We start from the raw sequence: 26,488 nt of genomic DNA, 5'->3' as shown, positions 1-26,488 counted from the left end.
ACATCTGTTCCCCCCACCCCCCACCCCCAGCTCAAACACTGCAATATGTGCTCTTTAAGTGTGCACAGCCACACACACACACACACGCACGCACACGAGCCAAACAGAAAACGTGTAAATGTGCACGCTAACACCCCACCCAAACTAAAAAACGTGTGCACGTGCGCTAGTCTAAGACAAACACGCTGATATAGACAGACACCAAACACACACACACGCACACGCACACGCGCGTGCGCACACAGCTGTCTTTGGGTAAAGGTAAGTGCCAAGGGTTAAAGAGTACGAGGCGAACATTTCCGGATTTTATAAACAGAGGCCCCAAATAAACTTCACATACTGATCCCTGCCATATATTTATGTGACCTGTCCCGAAATTCCTCGAGTGTCTTTAAAAGGACAGGGGAGTCGAGAAAAAAAGCGCTTTATATGGGAACGGCCCGACCTTGGCGAGCGCCACGGAGCATTTAGTCACGCCGCAGCTTATCCTACGCCTTCCAAAAAGCGCACGATTTATGTCAAACAATGCGATACTCTGCTCAGTTTCCTGGCATTTCTCTTCAGGCCTGCTGTATACAGCAGGGTCATCTACAGGGTTGTCACCATTGTGACATTTCACTCCACCGATTCATTGTCAGACAAATAATATAGTAGAGACTCGAGAGTGATGATTTAATTGTGTTTTTGGCATTGAACATTGTGACATATTATGAATTTAAAAATAATAATCTGTGTGCCTTATAGGCTTTGTAAACTAAAATGCACAGGACACATATTGTACGTCACCTTAAACTAAACGGCCTAAGTCATAAGTCATGAGCCTGCTCAGGGACTACAGATGAAAATTAGCTTCTGGCTAACTCTGGACAATTTACGTGGATTTGAAATAGGACATGTTGGTTAGTGAGGATTGTCCCTTTATTTTTTTGATGATTTATTTTTTGCCTAAGGCAACTCCTCATGACACTGGCCACCTCTGGAAAAATCGGCAAAGTCCTTATTGAAAAGGATCATACTGATCCCGCACCTTTTATTAAGTGACTTAGGCCAAAATAAGAATGTGACTTTTAGGCCAAAATAAGAGTGTGACTTAGGCCAAAACAGGCAATTGTTTGGCCTAAGTCAATGGTTGCTGAAAATAGCAGATCGTAGTCGTAGTAGTAGTAGTAGAAGATCGGCTTTTTTCAACAAGTGTAAATTCAGTCATTACGACGGCATCAAGGTCAGTCAAAATACATTTTAGTCAACTAAATCAACTGTAGATATAGTCGACTAAAATCTAAACTATACTAACACTAAAACATCCCAGGTGACTAACCTATAACCCTAACCGCAAGCACGGGGGCAGCGCAAGTTCTAAAAATCAAGTAAATATCAAGTAGTTCTCATACTTTCAAGGTTTTTATTTAAAAAATAAATCAAAATAGCAGATGTACAAGCTCTCATGGCGGCACAGATGGTCCTCGTGTGAGCTCGTGGATCTGCTATTTTTTTTAATAGCCAACACTAAAATCAACAAAATACTACAGGTGCTTTCACCTTTTTAATGGGCTAACGTTGTTGTGGAGCCCAAGTTATTTTGACCATAATAGTTGTCCTTTAAACATCTGCCCTAAAGTGCAGTATGGGGGGAAAAGATGTTTTTAAAAGTGTTTTAACTGGTCAGCCAAATGAGATATCGGCAAATAAGTGTTGTTCTTGAGGTAATCGTTTATCCACCCAAAATCATGAAGGCTAATTTGACCTTTGGCGTACACAAATAAGTTGGTGTGTCCAAAACAATGTTGTTGCTTTACTTTGGCTGTATACATTAAGTGCATAACAGTACTTATTGGCTTTTTTTATTGGCTTATTGGCTTTTATAACAGGACAGTCAATGTGCGTTTATTATTCCTCATAATCTATATTACGAGGCACTTCCTTTTTTCCAGTGGGCTTCCCCTGTTTAGACTCAAGTCTTGTAAACAGTGTGTCCGGATGTGGCACAAACTGAACAAGCACGCGCAAACATGTGCACTCACGCACTCATGCACATTTTTGCATGTGTATACACACGTCCGCTTTTGCTCACATGCTCATGCTTGCTCTCTCGCACACGCACGCACGCATGCATGCACTCAACACAAAAAAAAGGCACACGCAACCACACACACGCACGCACGCACGCCAATTTATGCTGTTTAGGCGGAGGAAATGAGTCATCTGCCAGCGCTGGGATCAGATTCATTTGCCCGACAGAAGGACAGCATCTGGGAGAAACACATGACACTGCATGACAGATTCCAACCTTAAACTACAGGAATCCTACATTTAAAAGCGCTCTTGTAATTGGAGCAATGTAATAGTCCAGCAGCCAACAGGCTTCTTTTGTTTAAAGTGGAAAATTTGGCAATAGTCTTTTTTTATTGGCCTAAAATATTGTCTATATACATACATTCGTGAATCCACTTGCTGACCGGCTGTAGGCATTGAGCAATTTGTTATTACTTGCGCAAGCAGAGCGTGCAAGTAATGTTATCAGTCAGGTGCTACGATGCATATGTCCCTTAGCAGCATATGATATGACGTCATATGCTGGCATGTTTTCCGTCATGCTACGAAGCGTATGTCCCATGACGTGATGAAGATATGTACCAATGCCAGGGTATAATTGGTTTACGATGGTGACGTAATGATGATGATATGTTTCAGTGTTGGGTGGATTAAAGGGACATACGCATCAAACCACCCGAGTAACCACATTATACCACTAATCAACTCAGAAATGACATGTCTTTGGCATGTATAAATGGCGGGTCAGCAGGCTAATGAGTATCATTTCGGGGTGCTCGACATGAAAAGGTTTGGGAGCCACTGGTGGAGAAGTAAAAGTACCTCAAAATGGTATTGAAGTGCAATACTTGAGCACATCTACTTAAGTTATTGTACACCAGTGCCAAAGAGGTGCGGAAACAATGGATTTCCTGTGAAGAAACATCATCAGTCTGCTCTCTCTGCTGTTCCAAGAACACTATTGATCCCCAACAGGAAATACACACTGATGATATTATCTTCTTCAAGTTACTCATTCACATCGTAGTGCTGTCACCTCACAGCTAGATGGTCCTGGGTTCGATTCCCACTGGGGACGAACCGATAGAAGGAAGCATGAGGTCAGTCCAAAAGCAAAAGTACTGATATGCAGACTGTTCCTTTTCAAGTTGACAACTAACAATCTTTTGAAAATAGCAGATCTACAAGCTCACAATGTGTCACACCATGACACATTGTGAGCTTGTAGATCAGCCGTTTTCAAATGTCCAAAATGAAGTGGTCAATGTAAGTTTCGTAAAAAAAAAAAAAAAAAACAACTAGTAACTAAATATTTCAAAAAATTGTAGTGGAGTAAAAGTACAATATTTGCCTCTGAGACTTAGTGGAGTAGAATGAAAAGTATTAGAAATTGGAAATACTCAAGTAAAGTACAAATACCTCAAAATTGTACTCAAGTACAGTACTTTCCACTGGGCTTTAACCCATTCTGACCGGGCACCCATTTTGGTGTTGGCATCATGTTATGCTTTATCTATTGAAAAATAGCAGATCTACAAGCTCATATCGCGCCACCGAGTGGCGCAATACGAGCTTGTAGGTCTGCTATTTTTGAAAACAATCGAAGAACGACTGACATTTTTAGAATCTGATCTCAGGTCAGAATGGGTTAATCAGTCCAGTGTGTGTCCAGCGGAAATCTCGTATGAATCTGATCTCAGGTCAGAATGGCTTTAACCATGTCAGATCAGTCAAATGCCAGCTTCTCCGGCAATACATGATGTGCCCACTAGAGGTCACTACTGAGAGTAACCAAAATCCCCAAGGAAGGTACAAAGGATGTCAGTGTGTACTCAAGAGCTTCCGGGGGGCGCCCTGGAACAACCATATTGGTCCGTGGCGTAATACATATTATTTTGGGGGTCCTTAACATGAAATGGCTTGAGAATCACGGATATGATTATAGCAAAATACTGTATTTTCCTCTTTTGTTTTCCTTCAGAAAACGGTTCTAGAAAAGAGTAGATATTTGCCGAATTGGCCTGAGGTCTAAGTAACTCCGCCATCAACACGTTAACTAAACCTCTGCACAAGTCTGTCTGGAACGAACACAAAACCCCCCTACTGTACAGTACAATAAAGTACAGTACACAGACACACCGTCACACGTGGCAGCTTGGTTTGGTCATCCGGGCGCTTTGGCTAGAATAGCCTTGGACAGCTGTGCTTTTTAGTCTGTGTAAGCAAGAGTCTACTGTCCAGGATGTGTGTGTGTGTGTGTGTGTGTGTGTGTGTGTGTGTGTGTGTGTGTGTGTGTGTGTGTGTGTGTGTGTGTGTGTGTGTGTGTGTGTGTGTGTGTGTGTGTGTGTGTGTGTGTGTGTGTGTGTGTGCATTCACGGCTTGCACGTTATGTGTGTGCTGGCGGGAGATCCAGACAGCTGTGTGAAGGTCTGGCATCACATGTGCGTGACCCCAGCATGGCCCAGCCACCAACCACCTCCATCTTTATTTTTAAAGGAAGGAGTGTGTCGCAGATTACTCACCCCCCACCCCCCCCCCCTCATTGTTACCTGAGCAGGACAAGGAAACAACTGGGGTTCCTACTTGAGAATGAGATGGCATTTATTTTTATTCTATTTTGTTCCCTTCATTTTAATGAGAGGAAAAAACAGATTTTTTACATCGCAGGCACATTGTGTGTTTCGTACATCCGTGTAGCGCCAATAACACAAACATCTGGGAACACGCGAGCACACACACACACAACCACACACTCAGTGTGGCACGGGGACCACCACAGGTCCTTGAGGAGGTTCCAGGTGGTCCACACAGACTCCCAGTGTTGGGCAGTAACAAGTTACTAGTTACATATTACTGTAATCTTATTACTTTTTCCAGTAACGAGTAGTATAACGAATTACTCTGCAGAAATAGTAATATAATAACTATTTACTCCGCCAAAACACGCTTCGTTACTCCTTACTTTCACTTACAAATGAGCGTCATTTGTTTTTGTTCAGTTATGCACTCATAGTAGATGGCTGTTGCATGGCATGCAAAAATAGAACAGATCTACAAGCTATCAATGGATAAAAACAGAGATGCGTTGTAGCTTGTAGATCCGTTTTTTGTTAGCCTGCACAGCCTGTGCACAGTTATGACAAAGCGTATGCGCCTACCGTCTATGCGACCGTCACATCTATGCGTCACACTCGCAGACAGTCGCTTCACTTCCAAACAGCAACAGACAGAAAGACGGACCATGACAGACAAATGTATTGGTATTATTTTGCATTCTTGTCTGTCAAAGATGCCAAGTATATTAATGTCCGTTGTAAACTTTGTGTGTGCAAAAAACACTTTGTCGACTCTATAAACGTCTTGAAGGCTTCATGCTTCAACTCCCCCCCCCCCCCCCCCCGTTTGCTTCAGGAAACTTAGAAAACACGAGACATTTGCCGAATTGGCAAATGTCTGTCACGCGATGTGAGTTCAGCAAGTATTTTCAGCAAGTGTTAATACTGTGTGTGCTAATATTGCAGCACTGGTCTATTGCCTATCAAAGTGGTGGCGAGCCCATTGAATGGAACATGTATTTATAATCACAAGCTCTGCTCCACGTCCACCTGTTTGTCATTGCGTGGGTTTCCGTTGCTGTGGTGTGTCATAGGAAGGACTAATGTACAGCACAGCAGAATAATGAGCCTGCTGGGGGTTGGCACAAGGTCGCACACACACACACACACACACACACACACACACACATACACGTCGCTCTGCACGGGGACAGGAAAACACACAGTGGACATGCAGAGGAAGTGTGTGTGTGTGTGTGTGTGTGTGTGTGTGTGTGTGTGTGTGTGTGTGTGTGTGTGTGTGTGTGTGTGTGTGTGTGTGTGTGTGTGTGTGTGTGTGTGTGTGTGTGTGTGTGTGTGTGTGTGTGTGTGTGTGTGTGTCTGCTCAACAGTGCCATCCAGTGCTAATTGGTGTGGTACTTCCGTGCAAATCCGAGAATCCCATCGTCAAATATTCTGGAAAACAGCGCCTCCCTGTCTTGAGAGACTACTTCCGTGCTGATCCGTGCCCATACACACAGACAGACATAGGAGTGGCTGGCACCACGCACAAAAAGGCAAAGAAGTTTAGGGATAAGCAGTAAACCGAAAATAGGCCCATACAGTACAGTATAGGGATGGTATTGGCGAGGGTCAATGTACCTAATATATGTACCGGTATGTTTATATTAAAATATGGCCCATACAGTACAGTATAGGGATGGTATTGGCGATGGTCAATGTACCTAATATATGTACCGGTATGTTTATATTAAAATATGGCCCATACAGTACAGTATAGGGATGGTATTGGCGATGGTCAATGTACCTAATATATGTATGTTTATATTATACTGTATAGACTGATGATAGGTTATCGCTTTACCACTGAGCCTCAATTACCATCCCTATGCATTTGACGTATTACCTCGTGTTGACCTTGCTCACTGCAAATCTCTATCCGGAGCGTCTGCTAAATGCCTAAAACTGTAAATTGGGAATTGGAACCATACCTCCTTACCTCCACCCCGATCACCCCCGGAGTGGTTTATTTAAACTCTGACACCGACGGACCGACGGGAGTTAAAACAACACGGCCGGAGTTCTGCCGCGTATGAAAACGCAGGCGCCAGTATATCCGAGGCCGCTTCACGACGGTACCTCCGTGGAAAGGAAAACTGTAACCCGCTCTGACGCCTTTGCGATGTTATTCCAACCATCTCCTTGTCGAGCATCCTACTGTAACGTACGGTACGGTGCGTGCTGTGTGAACCCCGCGGTTCCATTTCAGCATTTATTTGGGCAGGATTTTCTAGCCGCACACTGTGAAAATAACACGGCGCACATACTGTTGGCATAAGAGAGCTGAAACAGGGGAGGACTAACATAAAGAAAGAGACAGAGAGAGAGAGAGAGATAGAATCTAATCTACTAGACGGGTCATTTTTCCCTTCGGCGTACTTGTGTGGACAGACGGGTGTGTTTGTCTGTGAGCTTTGGGATTTGCAGATGTTGCGGTTTGAGGGACAAGGTAATGCAAGTTAAAAGTTAGTTATAGTAGTTCATTAGGACGCATCTGTGTCACCTTAGCTTTAGTCCGTAGTAAAATAACATAGCATTTCTCTGAGTATCTTTTTATATTTTTTTTCCAAAAATAATACAAACATCCTCAACCTCCCACCCCTCACTGGTGCGAAATCGGGTAGGAAAAAAACGGGGGACGCCATTGAAACATTATTTTCTAATCGTTGGTGTCCGCTGCTTCCCCCCCAGGGGAAAGAGACAGAGAGAGAGAGGGAAGAGTGGTTTCTCTGAAAACATTGGCAGTCACGTCTGGCCCTTCTCTGCGGACAGTAAATCACGTTCTTCGGGCAGAGTGCTTCCGCAGCGCGGTAGACCCCCCCCCCCCCCTGATCTGCCGCTCAGCTCAGCTGGTAATGCAATACGCCACGTATACCTCTCGGACCCCGGGACCACCCAGGAGGCACGCGGCGGGGGTCACACAGACGTGCACACATGGTGGCAGGCAAACACACATATCCACACGTTAACAGAAAAACTATTGTGCATGTGACACACACACACGCACGCACGCACGCACGCACGCACGCACACGCACACACACACACACACACACACACACACACAGGATGTGCTTACTATTGTGGTGGATTGGGTTGTAATGTCAGTGGAGAGGAATTTCACAACAAGTGGTGGTTTTGGTGGTTGTTTCCATCAATGGGATTAAAATGCCAGTGAAAATCCTCCACTTCCTCTCAGGAACCGAACGCATGTCAATGAAAAGGTGCCCCGCTGTGCCTAAAAGCTTCACAAAGAAGGCCGATATCTTACGAGCGGATCACAATAACGTTGCAAATAAAAATAAAGGGTAGTTTGAGGGTAGAGGGAAATGCTGAGAAAACCCCCAGTTAGAAAGTTGTGGTCTGCACCAACTATGACTCATACGATTGTTTGGAGGAGTTGTGGGATCCACATTATTGGTTTTATTGCTTACTGAATATATTATTGCCTACTGCAGGGTAACCGATTACCCTGCCCCATCTCCCCAGGTTCACTACGCATCTTCCTCACAACAACAGACGTAAAACATGTCATTGTTTTAACCATATTGTTGTGTATTTTTTCTTTACTAAATCAATGTCCTGCTTTGATCATACTGCGTCGCAACAAAGCATCAAAAAGTAGCAGATAAACAAGCTCGAAACGGTTCGTTTTTGAGTCCGTCAATCTGCTGCTTTTGCTCATTTTGAATTTGAATCCTGAAATTTTAACAGTTTTGGACACACAGTATGAGCTTTCCACCCGAGTACAGGCTTTAGTTCCGACACTGTTATCTAACAACCACTATAATGCGAGTGTTCAAACATAGACGATATCCATGCTCTGCTATTTTGGAACAATTTTGAGTACTTTTGACTTTTGGCAATACATTTTGAATGCAGGGCTTTTACTTGTATTTCTACATTTCCACACTTCTTCCATCACTGATGTAAGTTAATTCTTGAAAAGCAGCCAGGTTACTAAAGATAGCAGCTGGTATTGTGCTGTAGTTGTAACCCACTTCACTTCTTTTAGATGTGTCATGGACATGTGATTATATTTTCATATGTTACTCCCAAATGATAGCTACAGCCAGCGAGTGTATTAAGTTGTATAAACCTGGTGTATTGACTGTCTAATTCTAATGACTGTCGGACCAACCACATTCCCTGCCGTTGACATCTACGTAAAGTCTAATCGAGCGCTTCACTGTCGATGACGGAGATCTACTTCATATGGTCTGTTCAGTGGTTTATCATAGGTTGCGCTCTTCACTTCACCACTGTATGAAGAGCTCTCGGTAAAACCGGTAAAACCGTTGGCGGCCATCGAGGCAGATGGCCGCCGCCCACCATAGAGTTGCCACTGTTGGAGAATTGCTTGCTCAGATTGGGATTTCTGTCAGTCCTTTGCCCTACATGTAAAGTGTCTTGAGACAACTTTATGTCAATTGAACTTTATGTCAATTGAACTTTATGTCAATTGAATTGAATTGAATTGAATTGAATTGAAAAAAGCTGACATTTTCTTGGAATCCAAATGGCTGAAATCAGCAGTGGCAAACTCGAGTACTTTGACCAGTGTGTGCTACTCGCCTGCCTCCTTGCAGACGCCGGCGAGGTCGGCTCCCACGTAGCCGTGGGCGGAGTCGGCCAGCAGGGCCAGCTGCTCCGACGAGGCGCTGCACGGTACCGAGAGCAGCAGCTTCTGGAGGATGTCCGCCCGCTCCGACGCACTGGGGACCCCCACCTGGAACACACACACATACACACAATCAACATCGTCGTCGTCTAATGCACTGTTTCCCAAACTTTTTCATGTCCCCCAAATTGACACCAATTAGCCCGCGAGACCCCCATTTGAAGAGATATGCCAGGGACCCCCATAAGAGATTATTATGGCATTCTGGCTCTAGCAGTGATTCTCAACCCATTTAATTTCATGGACCCCCAGTTTGACATGCATTAGTCTACGGGGCCCCATTTAATGGCATCATTTCCACAATTTATATCGTAAAATCAATGTTATTTTAACTCTGAGAGTGTACAAATGGACCCTAGCGGGTCCATTTGGTTCCGTTTGTACACTCTCAGAGTTACAGACCCATAAGGGTAATTTGGTTCCAAACTATCATTTAGCTGGGGACCCCCTAGAACTCCCTCAATAGGGGTCCCCGGACCCCACTTTGGGAACCACTGCTCTAATGCAGAACCACTTGACTAGAGGAGTACAGAAACACACATGCGGACATCTGCCTTTGGTTTCAATGTGGTAAAATAAAAAATAGTCAGGATTTAATACATGGCGAAACACCACAGGACAATGTTCCAAGCAGAAGTACATATTGCAGTAAACATTTATTGCACATTTCCACAGAGAGAGATGCTGACTTTCATACTGACATTCACGTCAGGCCTGTGGCCAAGGCGTTGCAGAATAGTTTGTCTAAACCAGCGGTTTTATCCCTTTCAGGACGAGAACGAGATCTACAAGCTCATAGCCTGGCACTCGGTGCTGCGCTACGAGCTTGTAGATCTGCTATTTTTCAAAATGTGTCAAAATGTGCATCAAATCTTTGAATATAATTATATTCTTTCAGAATTCAGAGAGAACGTTTTTTAACTCAAATCTTTGCTTGTGAGGGGCTCCCTGAAACAACATATTTTCAGATGGGGGTCCACGGCCAAATACAGATAATTCAGGGGGTCCTTGACATGAAAAAGGTTGACATAGGAACCTTTTGTTTAAGAATCGGCCTCAGGTCTAAATGGGTTAAAGGCATGCCAATGCATGTGAATGCAAACCCGTATTCACTGAAAGAATTTAAATTTATGGGTTGGTTATTTTTGAAAATGTTAGAATAAATAATGAATAATAAAAAAAGAATAATGTAGGGTTTCCACAGTAAATATGACCTATTGACCTATGACCTATAAACAACTGATGTTCATGGCACACCGTTTGGGAAAAACTGGACTAAACAATCCTGACACCTACACCAACTGGGATGTGGAATTGCCCTGACCCTGAATGATTTCGGGTGGTACAGTACAGTACAGTACAGTACAGTACAGTACAGTACAGTACAGTACAGTACAGTACAGTACAGTACAGTACAGTACAGTACAGTACAGTACAGTACAGTACAGTACAGTACAGTACAGTACAGTACAGTACAGTACAGTACAGTACACCACACCCCTGGGTACCCCCACACGGTAACTCTGTCATTTCTCGACCGTTTCGGACGCGGGGCGGCTTGCCGTAACCGGGCCGGCACCCTGGCCGCGTTCCTGTGGGTCTGGAACTTCCGGGGACCCCCCCACACAGAATTGAACCACTCACTTCACACGGGTGTGAACAGTGGTTCTTAAAAAAAATAAGGAAAAAAAATAGCAGATATACATTACCGGTACATGTGCTACTTTGGGAAGTGAAAGTGTACAAAAATGTTTTCAGATTGTGGTCCATTTTGAGAACCACTGATTTTGAAGGCATTTGTAGAGGCCTCGGCTCTCAATAGGTTGACACTGCGTTGTATACTATTTGACGTGATATGGCCCAGGCCTACTGTACCTCCAGCTCCTTGTCGAAGCGCCCAGGCCGGCGGAGGGCAGGGTCCAGAGCGTGGGGTCGGTTTGTAGCCCCCAGCACCAACACTTGTCCCGCGTGCCCTTCCTGGAATAAAGACAAGTACAGTCAGAATCACTGAGGTCCAACTAGTTCTTTTAACTTTAACCACTTTAAACCCAGAGACTAGATTCTAAAAATGTCTTCTAAATCATTTTTCTGAAAAACCTATGTTTCTCTGCTAGTGGTGCTCAAACCCTTTCATGTCAAGGACCCCCAGAATTATATGTAAGTGGCCGCCGACCCCCATCTGAAAATATGTTGTTCCAGGGACCCCCCCCAGAAGAAAGAATAGCAGATCTACAAGCTCGTAGATGAGCTTGTAACATAATGCTTAAACATTCCCGTCCTGAATGGGTTAACCGCTTTAACTTTGACCCTAGCGTCCCTATTGTGGTCATGTCGTGGATAAAGCTTTGTGTGACGATGGGTGGACACTCACATTGCAGATCTTTGTACACAAGCTCACAACACGTCGTAGTTAAGACGGGTTGGCAGCCTGCTTTCCTCCCTCCTTAGTCATTATCAGAAGAGTCGGACACGGTGAAGGAGGCATGTGAGTGGGAATGGGATTTGATCTCAAGCCAACTGGGAGGTCAAATTGTATACAGTGCATTTATATAGTGCGTATACTATCCACCTGACGGAGACGATAAGTAATCGGTATTGCTGCAGATTGAAGTAGTATATATATGGAAGAGAACGAACGACACTTTTCTGAGATCAACAACATCAACTAAGAGACGAATTCAAAACAAAACCTTAACTTGTCTTGCAGATAATATTGGACCCAGATTATTATGGAGCTATAGTATACGCCCTCAGTATCTTGTCTCTCTCATGGTGGTCTGCCTTCAGGGGGAGAGAAATGCTGGCTTTTTTCCACCCGTCTCCAATACCATGGGGATGCGAGAGAGAGGTGCACATTTCCAGCTCAAGCAGGAATTCCGAGGACACAGGAAGTGTGTCCCGCCACTCCTCCCCCCCTCCCCCCCTCCCCCCCCTCCACATTCTGCAGTGACCAATCAGCACTGTTGCTGACCTCAGCTGGAACAGGCCCAGGGGAGACTAGAACTAGGGCTCGTCTACATATGGCGTAAAGTTTCCCTTCATTGTCAATGGCATTTAATGTTTGTGTTGCCACAAATGTACGTCATATTTGAGGGACAATTTCTCCGTTCATTGTCAATGGCAAATATGAGACGTGTTTTGGGACCAAAGCTGTATGAAAAAAAAAAAAAAAAGAATCACGTTGATTTGTTGAATATAACAAAAACAAAGCTTCTCAATTACTCAAAATGTCATGGATAGAACAATGGCTATGAAATGAACGGATGGTTGCAGGCCCTTAGAGTAGAGCGGAAGACACGTACAGACATTTTGTCCTCCTCCTCCTCCTCTGCCTTTTTGGCTTTCCATTCTATGTTTTGATTAAAGAGATGGAGATGTGCTCTGCTGATAAAAGTGATGCCGAATTGGCAGGTCACGGTAACCCGCCGTGATCTGCTTCCCAGGCTTCTTTAAGGAAAGGGAGGGGGGGGGGTGTTGCAGGGCAATCTGGGCTGACCCCAGCTCTCTTTTTCTCATCATCAGGCTGAGTGGTGTACTGTACTGTACAGAACAGCCAGACAGACGACACCCCAGAGACAGACAAGACGAGGCTGGGAGCGTCTGAAGGCCGTCCAACGGAGCGGCGAGATGGTTTCTGCATGGCTCTATCTGCATTTCCAATGAGGAAATGTATATTCTGAAAGGAGGGAATCAAAACTGCTGCATGTGTGGATCAGATAGTCAATAAAGGTTCAGCCAAAGGTAAGCACCGGATCCCTCGAAGGCTCGCGTCAGAAAATGAGGCCGCGCTTTGGATGTGAATATACGCTACGCGGCTACGGGGCTATGAGCGAGTAGGGAAGAACATCTGATCCGACTTCCAACCCGCAGAAGAGCGAGCCAATATAGAGACTTCTCACGTCGGCCATTTTGATGGATGACAACAGGAACCACTTAACACTTATGATGCTGCCAGAGTTTGTCGAAATAAAAGGAGCTAAGAGTGCCAAGCAGATGAGGCCGATTTTACTCTGAAAAGCCCCGCCTTCCATTTCCCCCCCCAAAACCGGGAGGTACATTATAGGTCCATCACTACCTCGCGGTGTCGGCTGTCAAGTCTCATCTCTCTTTTGAAGCGTTTGTATTCCAAATGAGATGCTTGGATGAGTCAGAAATGAGGACAGAACATCAGCGTTCTGATCAAAGCCATGGACGGAGAAAAACAATGTCCTGGAGCGCTGAACAAGGCGTAGCCTAGCAACGGGGAGCGGTCAAAAAATGGATTACAGCGATCCCGTTTTATATCATTGAAAAGGACCAAAACATGCCGATACACGTCCTTAGCACCCCGCGGTTTAACCCATTCTGACCTGAGATCAGATTCTATAAACGTCTTCTACATCCTGACAGTTTTCTGAAAAAGCTATGTTTCTATGTCAGTCGTTCTTCGATTTTTCAAAAATAGCAGACCTACAAGCTCGTATCTTGAGCTTGTAGATCTGCTATTTTTCAATAGCTAAAGCATAACATGATGCTAACACCAAAATGGGTGCCCGGTCAAAATGGGTTAAAAGAAAATCACACCCGTGTGAACTGAGTGGTGCAACTCCCCCCCCCCCCCCTCTCTCTCTCTCTCTCTCTCTCTCTGTCATTAGCAGGCAACAGTGCAGCACTCTCTCACTGTTTCTGGCACAACAGCGCCCCTACTGGTACTAATAGGCATACTCGTGCTCATTAACGTCACACGGACACATAGACACATAGGTGAACACGGACATTGCTGTTCCTTTGGAGTGGTTGCACCACTCAAAAATATATTTTTTGCTTTTACTCACATGTTAGACTAGACACGGATCCGACATGCACGCACGCGCGCTTAGTACTCCTTTTTCTGCTAAAAAAAAGACAAACTCTAGTGTTTGGGAGGTTATAATTCCATTCCTAACATTGCGCGGACCAAAACAACTCCACCGCAGCCCTAGAGTGAAGGCATTTGAGCCACGGAACCACCACTTGATGAAATTTAGAAATCGCACAATTCCAGGCTGTGTTGGACCCGGGTTTCATTTCACGCTCTCAAGAGTTAAAGATCCAGTTTGGTTACCAACTCTCCTTCATTTAGCTGGAGACCACATGGAGGCTGGAACCCCCCCCCCCCCCCCCCCCCCCCCCCAAGGACCACTGGTTGAAAACCACTGGCCTATATGAAGAAAAGCTACTTGCCGCGCCCATCCCGTCCATGAGAGTGAGGAGGGAGGCCACCACCCGTTTCTCCACCTCATTCTGTGCCCCCTCTCGTTTGGGACACAGAGCATCCAGCTCGTCAATGAAGATGATGGCAGGACGCCTATCAAAGGTCAACAAGTTCATCCAATTAGTTGATTAAATTGATGTATTGAATGATACAATAAAATAATAGATGTGAGGGATTCTTTTTTTTTCCTTCTTTAGTGTTGGGGGGGGCATTATAGACGGAAATCGTCCTAAATACAGAATACTATAGCTGATCTACAAGCTCACACTGCGTCACATAGTGATGCGTTCTGAGCTTGTACATCATCTTAAATGTACAGTCCAACACAAGAACACGTTTGGATGTGTACTAGCCTTGGCATAGGCCCATATTTTTTGTTTTCCTGTTTAAATAAAGGTTAAAAAAAAAATTAAAAAAAAACATCGACAATGAATCTTTGCGCAACACTGTTGTATGACAAAGTTTAAAGTAGTGATTATCAGATCAATTGTTTTAGTAGATTATAAGAACATCCATTCAAATGTCAGGGGCAGAGCTTGCATTATATTGGGCTAGTATGAAGTGAAGGCAGCAGTGGGATTATAGTGCACCATACAGTATACCAACCATATACCAACAATAAAACATAGAAAACTAGCAACATTAATGACAAAGATTACCTTTGAGATGCATCACTGAATATCTGTCTCAGCCTTGCTTCAGTTTCACCGTAGAATCTAAAAAGATATGTAGAACATGCAGATTCCATTCACTTACCAAAAGAAAAGAATAAATCTTGAATAATGTTGCATTTAACGCAAATCTTCTCTTCTGGGGGTACCCAAAACACATCAATCTGGGGGAAATGGGTCTTATGGGTCTGTAACTCCAAGAGTGTAAAATGGGTTATATAACTTATCTCTGGAACCCATGCGGGTAATTTAGTGTACAGGTGGAACCAAATGAACCTGTTACGGGTTCATTTGGTTCAATCTGTACACTCACAGAGTTACAGACCCGTCAGAGTTCATTTGGACCCCTGGTGGTCCCTGGACCACATGTTGAGAAACAGTGTCCTGACTCCTGAATCATCCATCTCTGAATATGGCCATACTTGCTCATGATCTCCGGGCCGTTGATTACAGTCATGTGCGCGCCGACCTCATTGGCTATGGCTCGTCCAATCATAGTCTTCCCTGTGCCAGGCGGACCATACAGAAGCACTCCTCTGGGGGGAGCGATGCCTGCAATGGAACACAGCGTTAACATTTTCTCAAAGTGGAGTAGAAAAATGAGAAAAATGAGGAACAGTTTAACTACTTTAACCCTATATGTTTATATTCAGATATTAAACAAAACGGTGGCCAATAAGCTATGAGCTTGAAAAACGGCTATTTTTGAGGAGCACTAGCCCCTCCTATAAACAGCTTTAGTGTTTAATGTTTGTGATGTCTGAACAAACATAAAAAATGCCATTGACAATGAATGGAGAGTTTACATCATTGTCTGAGAAAATCAGCTGGGTATGTCAGTGGGAACCCTTGGCCAATAAGGGACCAACATTCTTGATGATGTACAATGATTAGCACCCCTCACTTCACACGGATGTGATGATTATTATTTTTGAACACAACAAAACTCAGTCTAATCACTAATCAGCACAACTGATGATATTTCTAATGTGATTATTCCATTCTCAAATCTTCCATTAGCGGCTAGGTGTGCTGTCATGATCATTTCAGCAAATGTAAACCATTTGCTTGGTCAGAAGAACTACCTGTAGTAATATTTCAATATTAAATTCCGCTTTTGTCTTTTTTCTCCTTTTTTGGGGGGCGACGCTGGTTGTAAGCAGAGGTTGGGAACGCCAGTGGAACACAGAGTACATATAATACCATAGGTGGAGAACAGCTCGGGGTGCTTGAGGGGAAGTTCAATCGTCTCTCGGATCGCGGCCAGCTGGCTGCCGAGGCCGCCGATCATGCTGTACGTGACCTTTGACCTGGTGTAGGGATGTGAATTATCGATTCATGCATTAATAGTTGATTGATACGTTTTGATAAGGTTAAAGATCGATTAACCGGTTAGTTGATAAGCAGCGTTTTTTTTGTAAAAACAAAAGAAAACGAATCTGCATTTTGCTGATATACAGAAATAACACAAAAGGCATATTGTATTCCTTAATCAAATATTTATTTGACCATTGACGATACAGGGCCAGGCAATGGCATATTTGCATGTGCGTTCCTCGGGCCAACATTCACGGGAAACCACCCAATGATAGAACCGCATAATTTTCGATTAATTACGATTAGTTATTAACTGTTAACGACTACCGATGAACTATTAACATCCCTGACCTGGTGTCTTCTTCAGCGTCCCCTGTCCCCTCCTGCCTGTCTCCTCCTCGTCTGTCCTTGAAGCTCACTTTAGTGGCGCTGGAGACGCGGTAGAACGTGTCACCACTCGAAGTTCCACCAGGGGGTGCCGTGGGAGCTCGTTTCTCTGCCTGCTCCGGGCTCAACAACGAGGAGGAGCTCTCCTGGCCGACGACAGAGCTCTCGTCCTTGGACTCTGAGGAGGGGGTGTCCTCCTCGTCCTGGGAGTTTAAAGGTTTTATGACATTCATTTTCATTTATTTTTTATTTTAGGTTTTATGACCTCAATTACACCCCAAAAACCTGAACTTTGAACATTCAGTGGATTTTCTGTGGTCTCAAGTTTTCTTTGGGGTTTTTTGGGCCTTTTGAGCTACAATGAAAACAGGCAACACAGTGAAAAATCTGTTGGCAAATCCCATTGACATATATGGGATTTGCAGTAAGTGATGTCACTTACTGCCGGCAAATCAGAGCACCTGTTTGAGCCAGAAAACCCCAGATCACAGAAAATCTACTGAATGTTAAAAGTTCATGTTTTTTGGGTGCAATTGAGATTAGAAAACCTAAAAAAAACAAGAACAATTCCAAAACCTTTTTTTTAATGTCACAATCCCTTTAAAGTTGACTGATAATCGTCATGCAAATTATTGAGATTAACGATTGAATTGTGTTGTTGATTGTGTTGAACACACGGTTTGCTTTGTTTGCACTTTCTTACACTGCTTGCTGCGTTTGCCGTTTGGTGTTATGTTATCTATGCTGCTTGCATTGTCTGGAAGGAAGGACGTTTTACTCTTTAGTACATAAGTCTTGTACACACTATGTAACAATAAAGTACAACCTTGAACAAAATGAATACAAAATGTATTTCCGTTTGCATTCTAGGCTTTGTAATAAAAAAATTGTACAGAGCAGCTAAGACAAATGACTTCATAAGAAATGACTAACAAATAGTAATTTTTATACTTTAGAAAATATATAATAGCGGAAATAGCTGTTCCACTATTTCTGCTATATTTGGAAAATGCATGAAAATGCATGAACATGTCTCAACGTGGAACCAACTGTGACTATGCAAAATAACTATGCGGCTGCATTGTCTGTAAGGAAGACAAAACAAAAATAAGTTTTACTCCTATGTACCTGTACACAAGATGTAACAATAAAGTGCAACCTTGAACTGCGATTGGGGCAAGTAAGAATTATGACAGGCCTATATATACTGTACCTGAGAGTGGCTGGGAGGAGTCCGAGGAGAAGGAGAAGAAGGGGACGGGAGGAGGTGGCACGTCGCTCGGACAGGGGTGCTGCTGGCACTGGGACCACCGCCGGGACCGGGCTCCCTGGTGGCGGGGCCTTGCGGCGCCCCACTGCCGTCACAGTGGTCGTCCACGGTGAGCAGACCGAGCTGCAGGGACAGGGACACGTCGGCCGACATGCTGGAGTCTAGCAGTATGGAGCTGGACACGGAGGCCTCGTCTGTGTCGGGACCTCCTGCCTGGAGACAACAAGACAAGACCACATCACCCCCGTCCTAGCTTCCCTTCAGTCAAATTCAGAATTAATTGTATGGTTGTTTTATTTTTATTTTTTTATCCCACAATTTTGTAACCCAGTTTTCTTATCACCCAGTGCCAATTATCTATGTAATCCTGGGCGCTACACTTCCTCTGCCAACCTGGGGGGGCAGCGGACGGACCTCATGCCTCCTTCTATGCATGAGGAGTCCAAGCTGCTCCTTTACACCTGACAGAGGGGAATTTCCCCGGCCGGACGTAGCGCGTGGAAGGGACACGTTATTCCGACCAGTTCCTTTCCCCTCCATCAGGCGCCCCGGCTGGCCAGGGGGAGGTAGTTTTAGAGACCAGGATTACTGCATGTTTTTGTGAGGGTATCTACCCTAGGGGACACGGGGAGAACATGCAAACTCCACAGGCTAGAAGGTCAAAATAAAATGAGAACTAAATTAAATTAAATTAAAACAAAAATAAAATGATTCACAGGAATTGTAAGGTTTTGTTTGTTTTTAAATCCCTTCATGGCCTGGCACCTCCCTATAATATATCTGCCCTCATTAATCCCTCCGACTACACTAGGTCACTTAGATCAGCAGACCAGATGGTCCTGAAGATCCCTCCCACTCACCTCAAATCAAAAGGCGACGTCAGTCGCTGCACCCAGACTTTGGAATACCCTGCCACTAGTTGTGAAAGCTGCATTCTATATGGACATTTTAAAATCTCGTTTAATCTCGTTTGTTTTCCTTGGCCTTTAATTTCGTGATAAATGTTTCTAACGTTTTTCCTTGTGTATTGTTTCTACTGTATATGTTTTGTCAACTTTGGTCAACCTTGATTGTTTTTACCTAGTGTGTAGGGGTGCAAGGGTCAGTGGTGGAAGAACTACCTCCTTATGCCCAGCTTTGTCTGTTTGTGTGCATTTTAGCGATGATTTTGATTGGCTGATCACCCCATAGCGGTGATTTGATTGGCTGAGCAAAGTGCATATTGAGGTTAAAAACTGAGGACAGAAAATTTAAGACGCCAATTGTGATTGGCCGGCGTGTGATGATGTATGATGAGCACCCCTCACTTCACACGAGTGTGATTTTTCTCACTTATTTCAAGTGAAAATAGCAGATCTACAAACGATGCGATGCATTGTGAGCTTGTAGATCGGCTATTTTCAAATGGCCTAAAACTTATTTAGGGCTGAAGTGGTTACTGTATGTTTGTAAAAGTACAATATTTGCCTCTGTGGAGTAGAAGTACCATAAAAGTGCTGGAAATTGGAAATACTCAAGTGAAGTACTAGACCTCTGAGGCCCATTCTACTAATGCCTTCTAAATCTGTAGTTCTTCTCAAAATAAATGGTACCGTCAAGGACCCCCGAAACGGTAAATCAGTGGAATACCGGTAATCACAATCAAATAGCTTGCAGCCTTATTAAAACAATTTGTGCCCAAGACGTCCTAGGAACTAATACCTGTTTCTGGAGAGTGACACCGTCCTCTCCTGTCAGAGCCTCCACGCGCAGGTTGCACGCCCGGCCAAAGTACCGTAGAGAGAGGACATTCCCTGGGAGAAGGACTTTCCCGGCTAATTACACAGGGGGGGGGGGGGGGGGGGGGATACACATTCCTTTAATATCACATCTGTAGAGGTTAACCTTTTTTAATCACTACAATGAAGGAACAGGAGTAGTGCTGCACAATTGATCGAAATTGCAATCTCATTTTGTGAAGAATCGTGAAGAATTGTGCAGCACTCGTTGGCTGTCCAATTAATTTGAGTTACTCTTATGTTTCTGTTTATGTGTTTTGCTTTTATAAATATAAATATAATTTGTGTGGAGATTAACATTTGAGCAAGGATCATACAGCACTAAAACAGAAGTATGACTGACCACGATAAAGATAGCTGCAACAATGCAGCAATAGCTGACATCAGTGTAACTGTAAATATCAGAAAATCTATGATTAATAAATGAACAAATAAATGCTGTGAGAATTGACTGTGACAGGGTGCGTAGTATGAGGTTAAAGCTAAATGGAATTTTTGGTCTATGGAGAGTGCGGTTCAGACAAATGCCTCCAGAACCCTGCCAGAGGCGTTGGAAGCCATGCAGTGACTTACCTAACGACCGGAGAAAGAAGTTCCTGAACTCATCTGTATCAAGTGTGTTGTCTTTTAGCCTGAACATAAAAAATAAAAAAAAGTTTTCCAATTACACTTTCACTTGTGTATTTTGTTTGGAATTGTATTTACTATTTACTGATAATACAGAAAGACAGCATATACTGCATGTGTTGAACGGCCATTGTCAGAATCTTACCAGCAGATGGCAGTCTTTACCAAAAAAAAGACAATATTCAAGAGTAGACATGCATCTATTCTACAGTATAGATTATTTTCATTTTCATTTATAATAATACACAGCAATGTTGATATCTTGAAACAAATGTTTTCCATGAATATGCATGCACGCACACACAGTATAGCAACAATAGGTTTTTCAGAAATCTGTTTTAGAATAGTGATTTAGAATAGTGGCTCTCAAAAGTGGGGTTCTTGAAGGCTTCCAGGGGGCAGGGGGTCCCCCCCCCCCCCAGTAAAACGTGTAAATATAGCATCCCAAGCATTTTAACCACTGTAGCCATATTGTATACGTTGGCTATTCAAACATAGCAGATCTTTTTTAACAGAGTACAGTGTCTCACCTGGTGGAGACACCTCTTGGGCCTGCAGCACAGCAGGGCCAGTCACTGGGGACTTTAACCCATTCTGATCTGAGATCAGATTCATACGAGGTTTCCACTGGACACACACTGGTCTGATTAACCCATTCTGACCTGAGATCAGATTCTAAAAAATGTCAGTCGTTCTTCGATTTAAAAATAAATAGCAGACCTACAAGCTCGTATCGCTTGTAGATCTGCTATTTTTCAATAGCTAAAGCATAACATGATGCTAACACCAAAATGGATGCCCGTTCAGAATGGGTTAAGCAACGACAGTTTTCAGGACGGCTCCGCTAGGCGGAAGTACAGCGGCTATGACGCCGTCGCCGTAGCTGTCAAAATCGTTAAGCAAACAGCCGTCTGCGACGGCGACATTGGTTCCCATGGCGACGCGTCTATGCATCATGTGTAAAACATAAACGCTTTTTCTTTTTAAACACCCCGTCACGCGTCAGATAACTTGCCGATATTGCTTAATTCTTACAAGCACTGGACATGATCAGCAGTGGAAAGAGGAAGGTGCTGGAGCTATATGGTTAATATGACATATGGTATTAGTGTTATTTATTCATTCAGAGCATGCCAACACATTACACAGCATAAGAGAGGTGATGGAGCAATCAGTGTAAATGTATGACAGCTATTATTTCAATAAACATGGTTATGACATGGCGTTGTTGTAGACACTACGTGTAAGTGTAGGTTCTGCCGTAGTAGAAAGGGCTGACGGCAAACAGGTTAATCTATCGAGCACTGATCCAATTCCGGTTACCGGAGCGGACTGCCGTAGCCGTCGTTGCTTAAGACACCTCCTGGGCCTGCAGCACAGGGCCAGTCACTGGCTGAGCCAGGACTCCCTCCCCTGGCTTCACTCACCTGGTGGAGAGAGACACCTCCTGGGCCTGCAGCACAGGGCCAGTCACTGGCTGAACCAGGACTCCCTCCCCTGGCTTCACTCGGAGGCTGTTCTGCACACACTTCTGCACGCCCACTTTCCCGCCCGGGAAAGAGGCTACAGGCCAAGCTAAACACACCTGTTGAGAGCAAACGGGTCAGCTTTTACAGGAGCAGTCCAATTAGAATTGCTATTACCGGTAGTACAAAACCATCATAATCACACCGGTATTATTAGCCGTCCAATCAAAATCACTAGTCTGTTACAATGCCTTACGATCTGAAAAGCTTGTACAATAATTAAAAGCAGGAATTAAAGCATCAATTCATCATCATGTCTTACCCGGAATTTGACACATCATCCTCGCTTAGCCAGAGGAGATATTGTGCTGTGAGCCTTAATACGTTAGTGAAAATGACTTATTTTATATAAATTACACACACCACGAATTGCACGAAACCTTTAATTAATTTGAATTAATTTAGTTTTTGTCACATTCTTAATAATAATAATTATTCTTAATTATAATAATTATTATTGGGTGACCGCTGGTCTCTGGTAGGAAAGGTGATTCTAACATCACACACAACAGAATTCAATGACAAAATGTCTAGACCATAACTGCTGTTATGATGTCCCCATGTATTTTACAGTAGAATGAATAACTTTGTTAATAATAATGTTGTTATTGCAAGCAAAACCGAACTGTGCGATCTCCCTGTGTGGGCAGCCTGCAGCCCAATACCTGGGGCGGTAGGGGCTCAGGGGTAAAGTGGCTGGTAGAGCAGCCGGATGGCAACCTGTGAGGTTCCCAGTTCGATCCCGGGGATCCCCCATAGAGTTAGTGCCGAAGTGTCCTTGAGCAAGAAGCTAAACAAGAGTCCTTTGAGCAAGACAATGAATTGCTCCCGATGTGCATTACATAGTTTCCTCCGCCATGTGTGTGTGTGAATGGGTGAATGTAATGAACAATCTATGTAAAGTGCTTTGGATAAAAGCACTATATATAAAATCCATTTTACCATTTAACTGGCTTGTTACACCGGTGTGCGGCACCCCACCCCACAACTGGCCAAAGGCATAATGGCTCCTTCACAATTATAGAACTCAAAGGAATGTTTTGTGTGTGGAAAACTGTGTGTTTTATACAGCCAAGTAGAGTAGACCATAACAGATGCATACCTCTTGCTGTCCGGCCTTGCTCGTCAATAACACTGGCCTTCCTATGCATATGTCGGCTGTCTTCATGGAATTGAGGCTCAGCTGGACCAGACATGATCTGCTTCTTTTAGGCGTCTTGTCATCTGCTGTAAACGATGCATGAATGCGAAAGGGATGAATAAGACAACCATTCCCAGAGATAACATGTCAAAGGGAGAACACTTGTTTCCAACCTGGTCCCTGAGAAAAACAAGATAAGGTCGCAGATTATTTTTAGTAAGTTACTATGAAAACCTGTCTGTCCGTCACGTGAGTCTTGACTCTTACTGCATCCCAGGACCCCGGGAGGATGACATTGTCTTTCTCAATTTAGTGAGTCTAAGGATGCAGGATGCAGGCTATTTGCCTCACTGCATGCCAAAGCACCAGCACTTGCCCAGCAGTCTGCCGTCACCCAGGCGGATGTGTGCCCTCTGTGTACGTCTTACTGGTTATAACAATATTTGTCCAAAGACAGCCTTGGATCATTATGAAAACAAACTGAACTGCAAACTCTGTGCTAGTATTTTCCCTTTTTCTGTCATATATAAATGCATTTACAATTAAAACATGAAAAGATAAAAACACTGGACCTCATGTTATAACTTGTTATCTTTCTACAGGTACTAAAAATAGATAGCCAATTTAATTAATTTATATTGCCTAACTATGTCAACGGTACCTGGAGCTGGAGCATTTAATGAATTCCTATTTTTTCACGTAGGCCATATATTGACCATAGTCAATTCTGTTCTGTCTCCTTCAGGACTCCTGCTGCTGATATCAACTTACCCTTATCAATGAAATCTATCACACTGAGTGAATTGTTGCTGAGACTTTGTCCTTCCTGAGCCAAAGCGTCGTCCGTTAACCCGGTTAAAGAAGCGTCTCCTTCGTTGGCTCTTTTCGACTTGTTTTTGTTTTTCTTTGAGGACATTTTAACTCTTCCACGCCACACGTGAAAGTGCAAACATGTGTAAACAAGAATAAGGGGCAAGAAGCATGCGACGAAGTAGTAAACTTCCTGGTTGGAGTTTAGTCCCGCCCATATTACCGTAAAGAACCTTCGAAATGTGCAATAGTCTTAAAGGGACACTTCACCCTTTTTGCAAAATATATATGTTAATGACACTTTCCTGGGGGTCCTTTGTTCCACTCTCACAGTTACAGACATGTTATGGTCATTCAGGGCTATTATCTATACATATAGTGTATAATGGTCATAATATTGTCGACTCAATTTTATGTCCGTGGAAAAAATGGAATGTTGACAAAAATGTCCACCACAAGCCAACATGGCGATGACGCCTGTAGTAGAGTAAAAGTACAATATTTGTCTCTGAGATGTAGTACAAGTAATTAAACTATTAAAGTAAAGGTATTGGAAAATGAATTGGAAATTATCAAGTAAAGTACAGTAGGCATACTTGAGTAAATGTACTTAGTTTACTTTCCACCACTGCAACTCATGATAGACCTATTGTAATGAAGACTCTCACTTCCATTCATATTATAGGATCTGGGAGAGTTGCTTATTGGATAGTCTCCATGGTAACAAGAAGACTCGCCACTTTTACCCGGGGCGACTCTTCTTCACATTCTGGCGAGTTCCTTCACTTCATTGAGAGAGTGTAGTCAAGCGCACCACAGCTCAGTGGACATTAAATATAGGCTACCATGTTTGATAAGTCATATAAAAACATTACTTACACCCAAATGAAAATATAAACTTCACAGATTATAGATCACTTGGAATTATAACAATCTGTTGAGTATTGCCTGAATAATGCCACTAGTGATTTCCCAACTTTTATCGATGCGGAGAACTGATTTTGCCGTTGCCAGCGATATCTTTTTTTTTTCTTGTCTGAAGACTGACCTGTCCTGTTCCATCACTGTGAACTCCTGCAGAGCAGCTCCTACAGACCCAGACCAAATCTCTACTGAAAACACACCTTTTCTCTTTGGCATTTAATTGCACCTGATCGTATTATTGTACTTATGTAGCCTATACTATTTGCCTGTTTTTTTTTTTTATTATGTTCTTTTTGTGCGCCGATGGTGATGCTCCACTTGTAGGCCTACACTTTGGTCGGCTTCTATTGTTTTAAATGTGCTATATAAATAAAGTTTGATTTAGGCCTATATTGGAGCAGGTGCTGGAAAATAACTAATTACTGTAATGCCATGCAGTGAAGTTGCGCAAATGTCAACTCAATTAGCAAGCGGAGCTGCTCTCATGCACTCTGCACTGTCTGCAGCACAATGACTGCAGATCTCTTCTTAAAGTTTACTTATTATGGTTTACTTTCAAACATAAACCATAATATGATTGACAAACCTTGGATTATAATTCTTCATCGACAACAGCGCATGCAGCATGACTATGAGGTAATTTAACTATGTGGGATTTCTCCATCGGCATCGAATCGCTCGGAATCGAGTCGGGGCGAGATTACTTCCCCTTTTGGCGAGTCTGCTTCACTTTCCGGTCGAGTCTTCCGGTATTCGTCTGATCGTCTCCATACATGGGGATATCGGACTAGGAGTCTAGGACGTACGTTGGGCTATATGACATCCGACTAGCACGTTGGGCTATATGACGTCACATATCATGACATGTCTAGTATGATAATCCCTATATTTGTTTCGGGCTGACCTACTGCTGACATCAGATCGATGTGTTAGAACCCATATACAGATAGATCTGAATGGCTTAGTCATCGTGACAAAGTAGGCCTATAGTCGGATATGGGGTCTGCACAAGATGATGGGCAGGGGGCTAAGCATCGATTTAAGTTCTAGTTGGACACCAGTGTGGGCTGTGGCGAGATATAGAGGTTCTAATCTAACCTAGGCTATAAGCAACCAGCAATGGAGCTTTGAGATATGTTATACCAATCGACCCATGCTCATTCAACATGATATGCTTTGGCATTTGCATCCTGTATAAATTGATTATTTGATTAAAATAAAATGTACGTTTGATTTTTATTAGTCTCTCGAGAGTCGAAACAGACTGTTTGAAGAGATGGCGACTGTTTGCCGATGGGTTCCCCAATTGGATTTTGATATAAACTGTTTTGTATTGCGCGTTTTCTCTTGTATTACGGTTTTTGTGTAATTTAGAGAGCGAACCTTGCATACCATACGTTGGATGCTTCGCTTTGCAGTTTACAGATCCGGTTAGAGCGGATACGGAAACGGCATAT

The 26,488-nt window shown here is 43.5% G+C and overlaps 1 protein-coding gene and 1 long non-coding RNA gene across 2 annotated transcripts in view; one reads left to right on the top strand and one right to left on the bottom strand.

The window, feature by feature from the left end:
* Nucleotides 1-26,488, top strand: part of LOC310873260 — a 618,303-nt gene that overhangs the window by 578,057 nt on the left and 13,758 nt on the right. The gene's annotated exons all lie outside the window — the stretch shown is intronic.
* Nucleotides 9,234-24,281, bottom strand: LOC310873237 (ATPase family gene 2 protein homolog A-like; the record flags this gene model as incomplete). The annotated part of the gene is made up of 13 exons (XM_083785572.1): nt 24,069-24,281; nt 23,259-23,383; nt 22,058-22,215; nt 20,577-20,635; nt 19,927-20,039; nt 18,169-18,438; nt 16,920-17,158; nt 16,455-16,561; nt 15,674-15,803; nt 15,240-15,296; nt 14,546-14,673; nt 11,223-11,320; nt 9,234-9,395 (listed from the first exon to the last, which is right to left on the bottom strand). The coding sequence occupies exons 1-13, from the start codon at nt 24,211-24,213 to the stop codon at nt 9,234-9,236; spliced, it is 1,791 nt and encodes a 596-aa protein (XP_083641698.1). The 5' UTR covers nt 24,214-24,281.

The sequence above is a fragment of the Protomyctophum parallelum genome (genome assembly GCF_964188405.1).
Source record: "Protomyctophum parallelum genome assembly, chromosome: 16".
Taxonomy (NCBI): Eukaryota; Metazoa; Chordata; class Actinopteri; order Myctophiformes; family Myctophidae; genus Protomyctophum; species Protomyctophum parallelum.
This window is presented reverse-complemented; position numbering and strand designations above follow the sequence as displayed.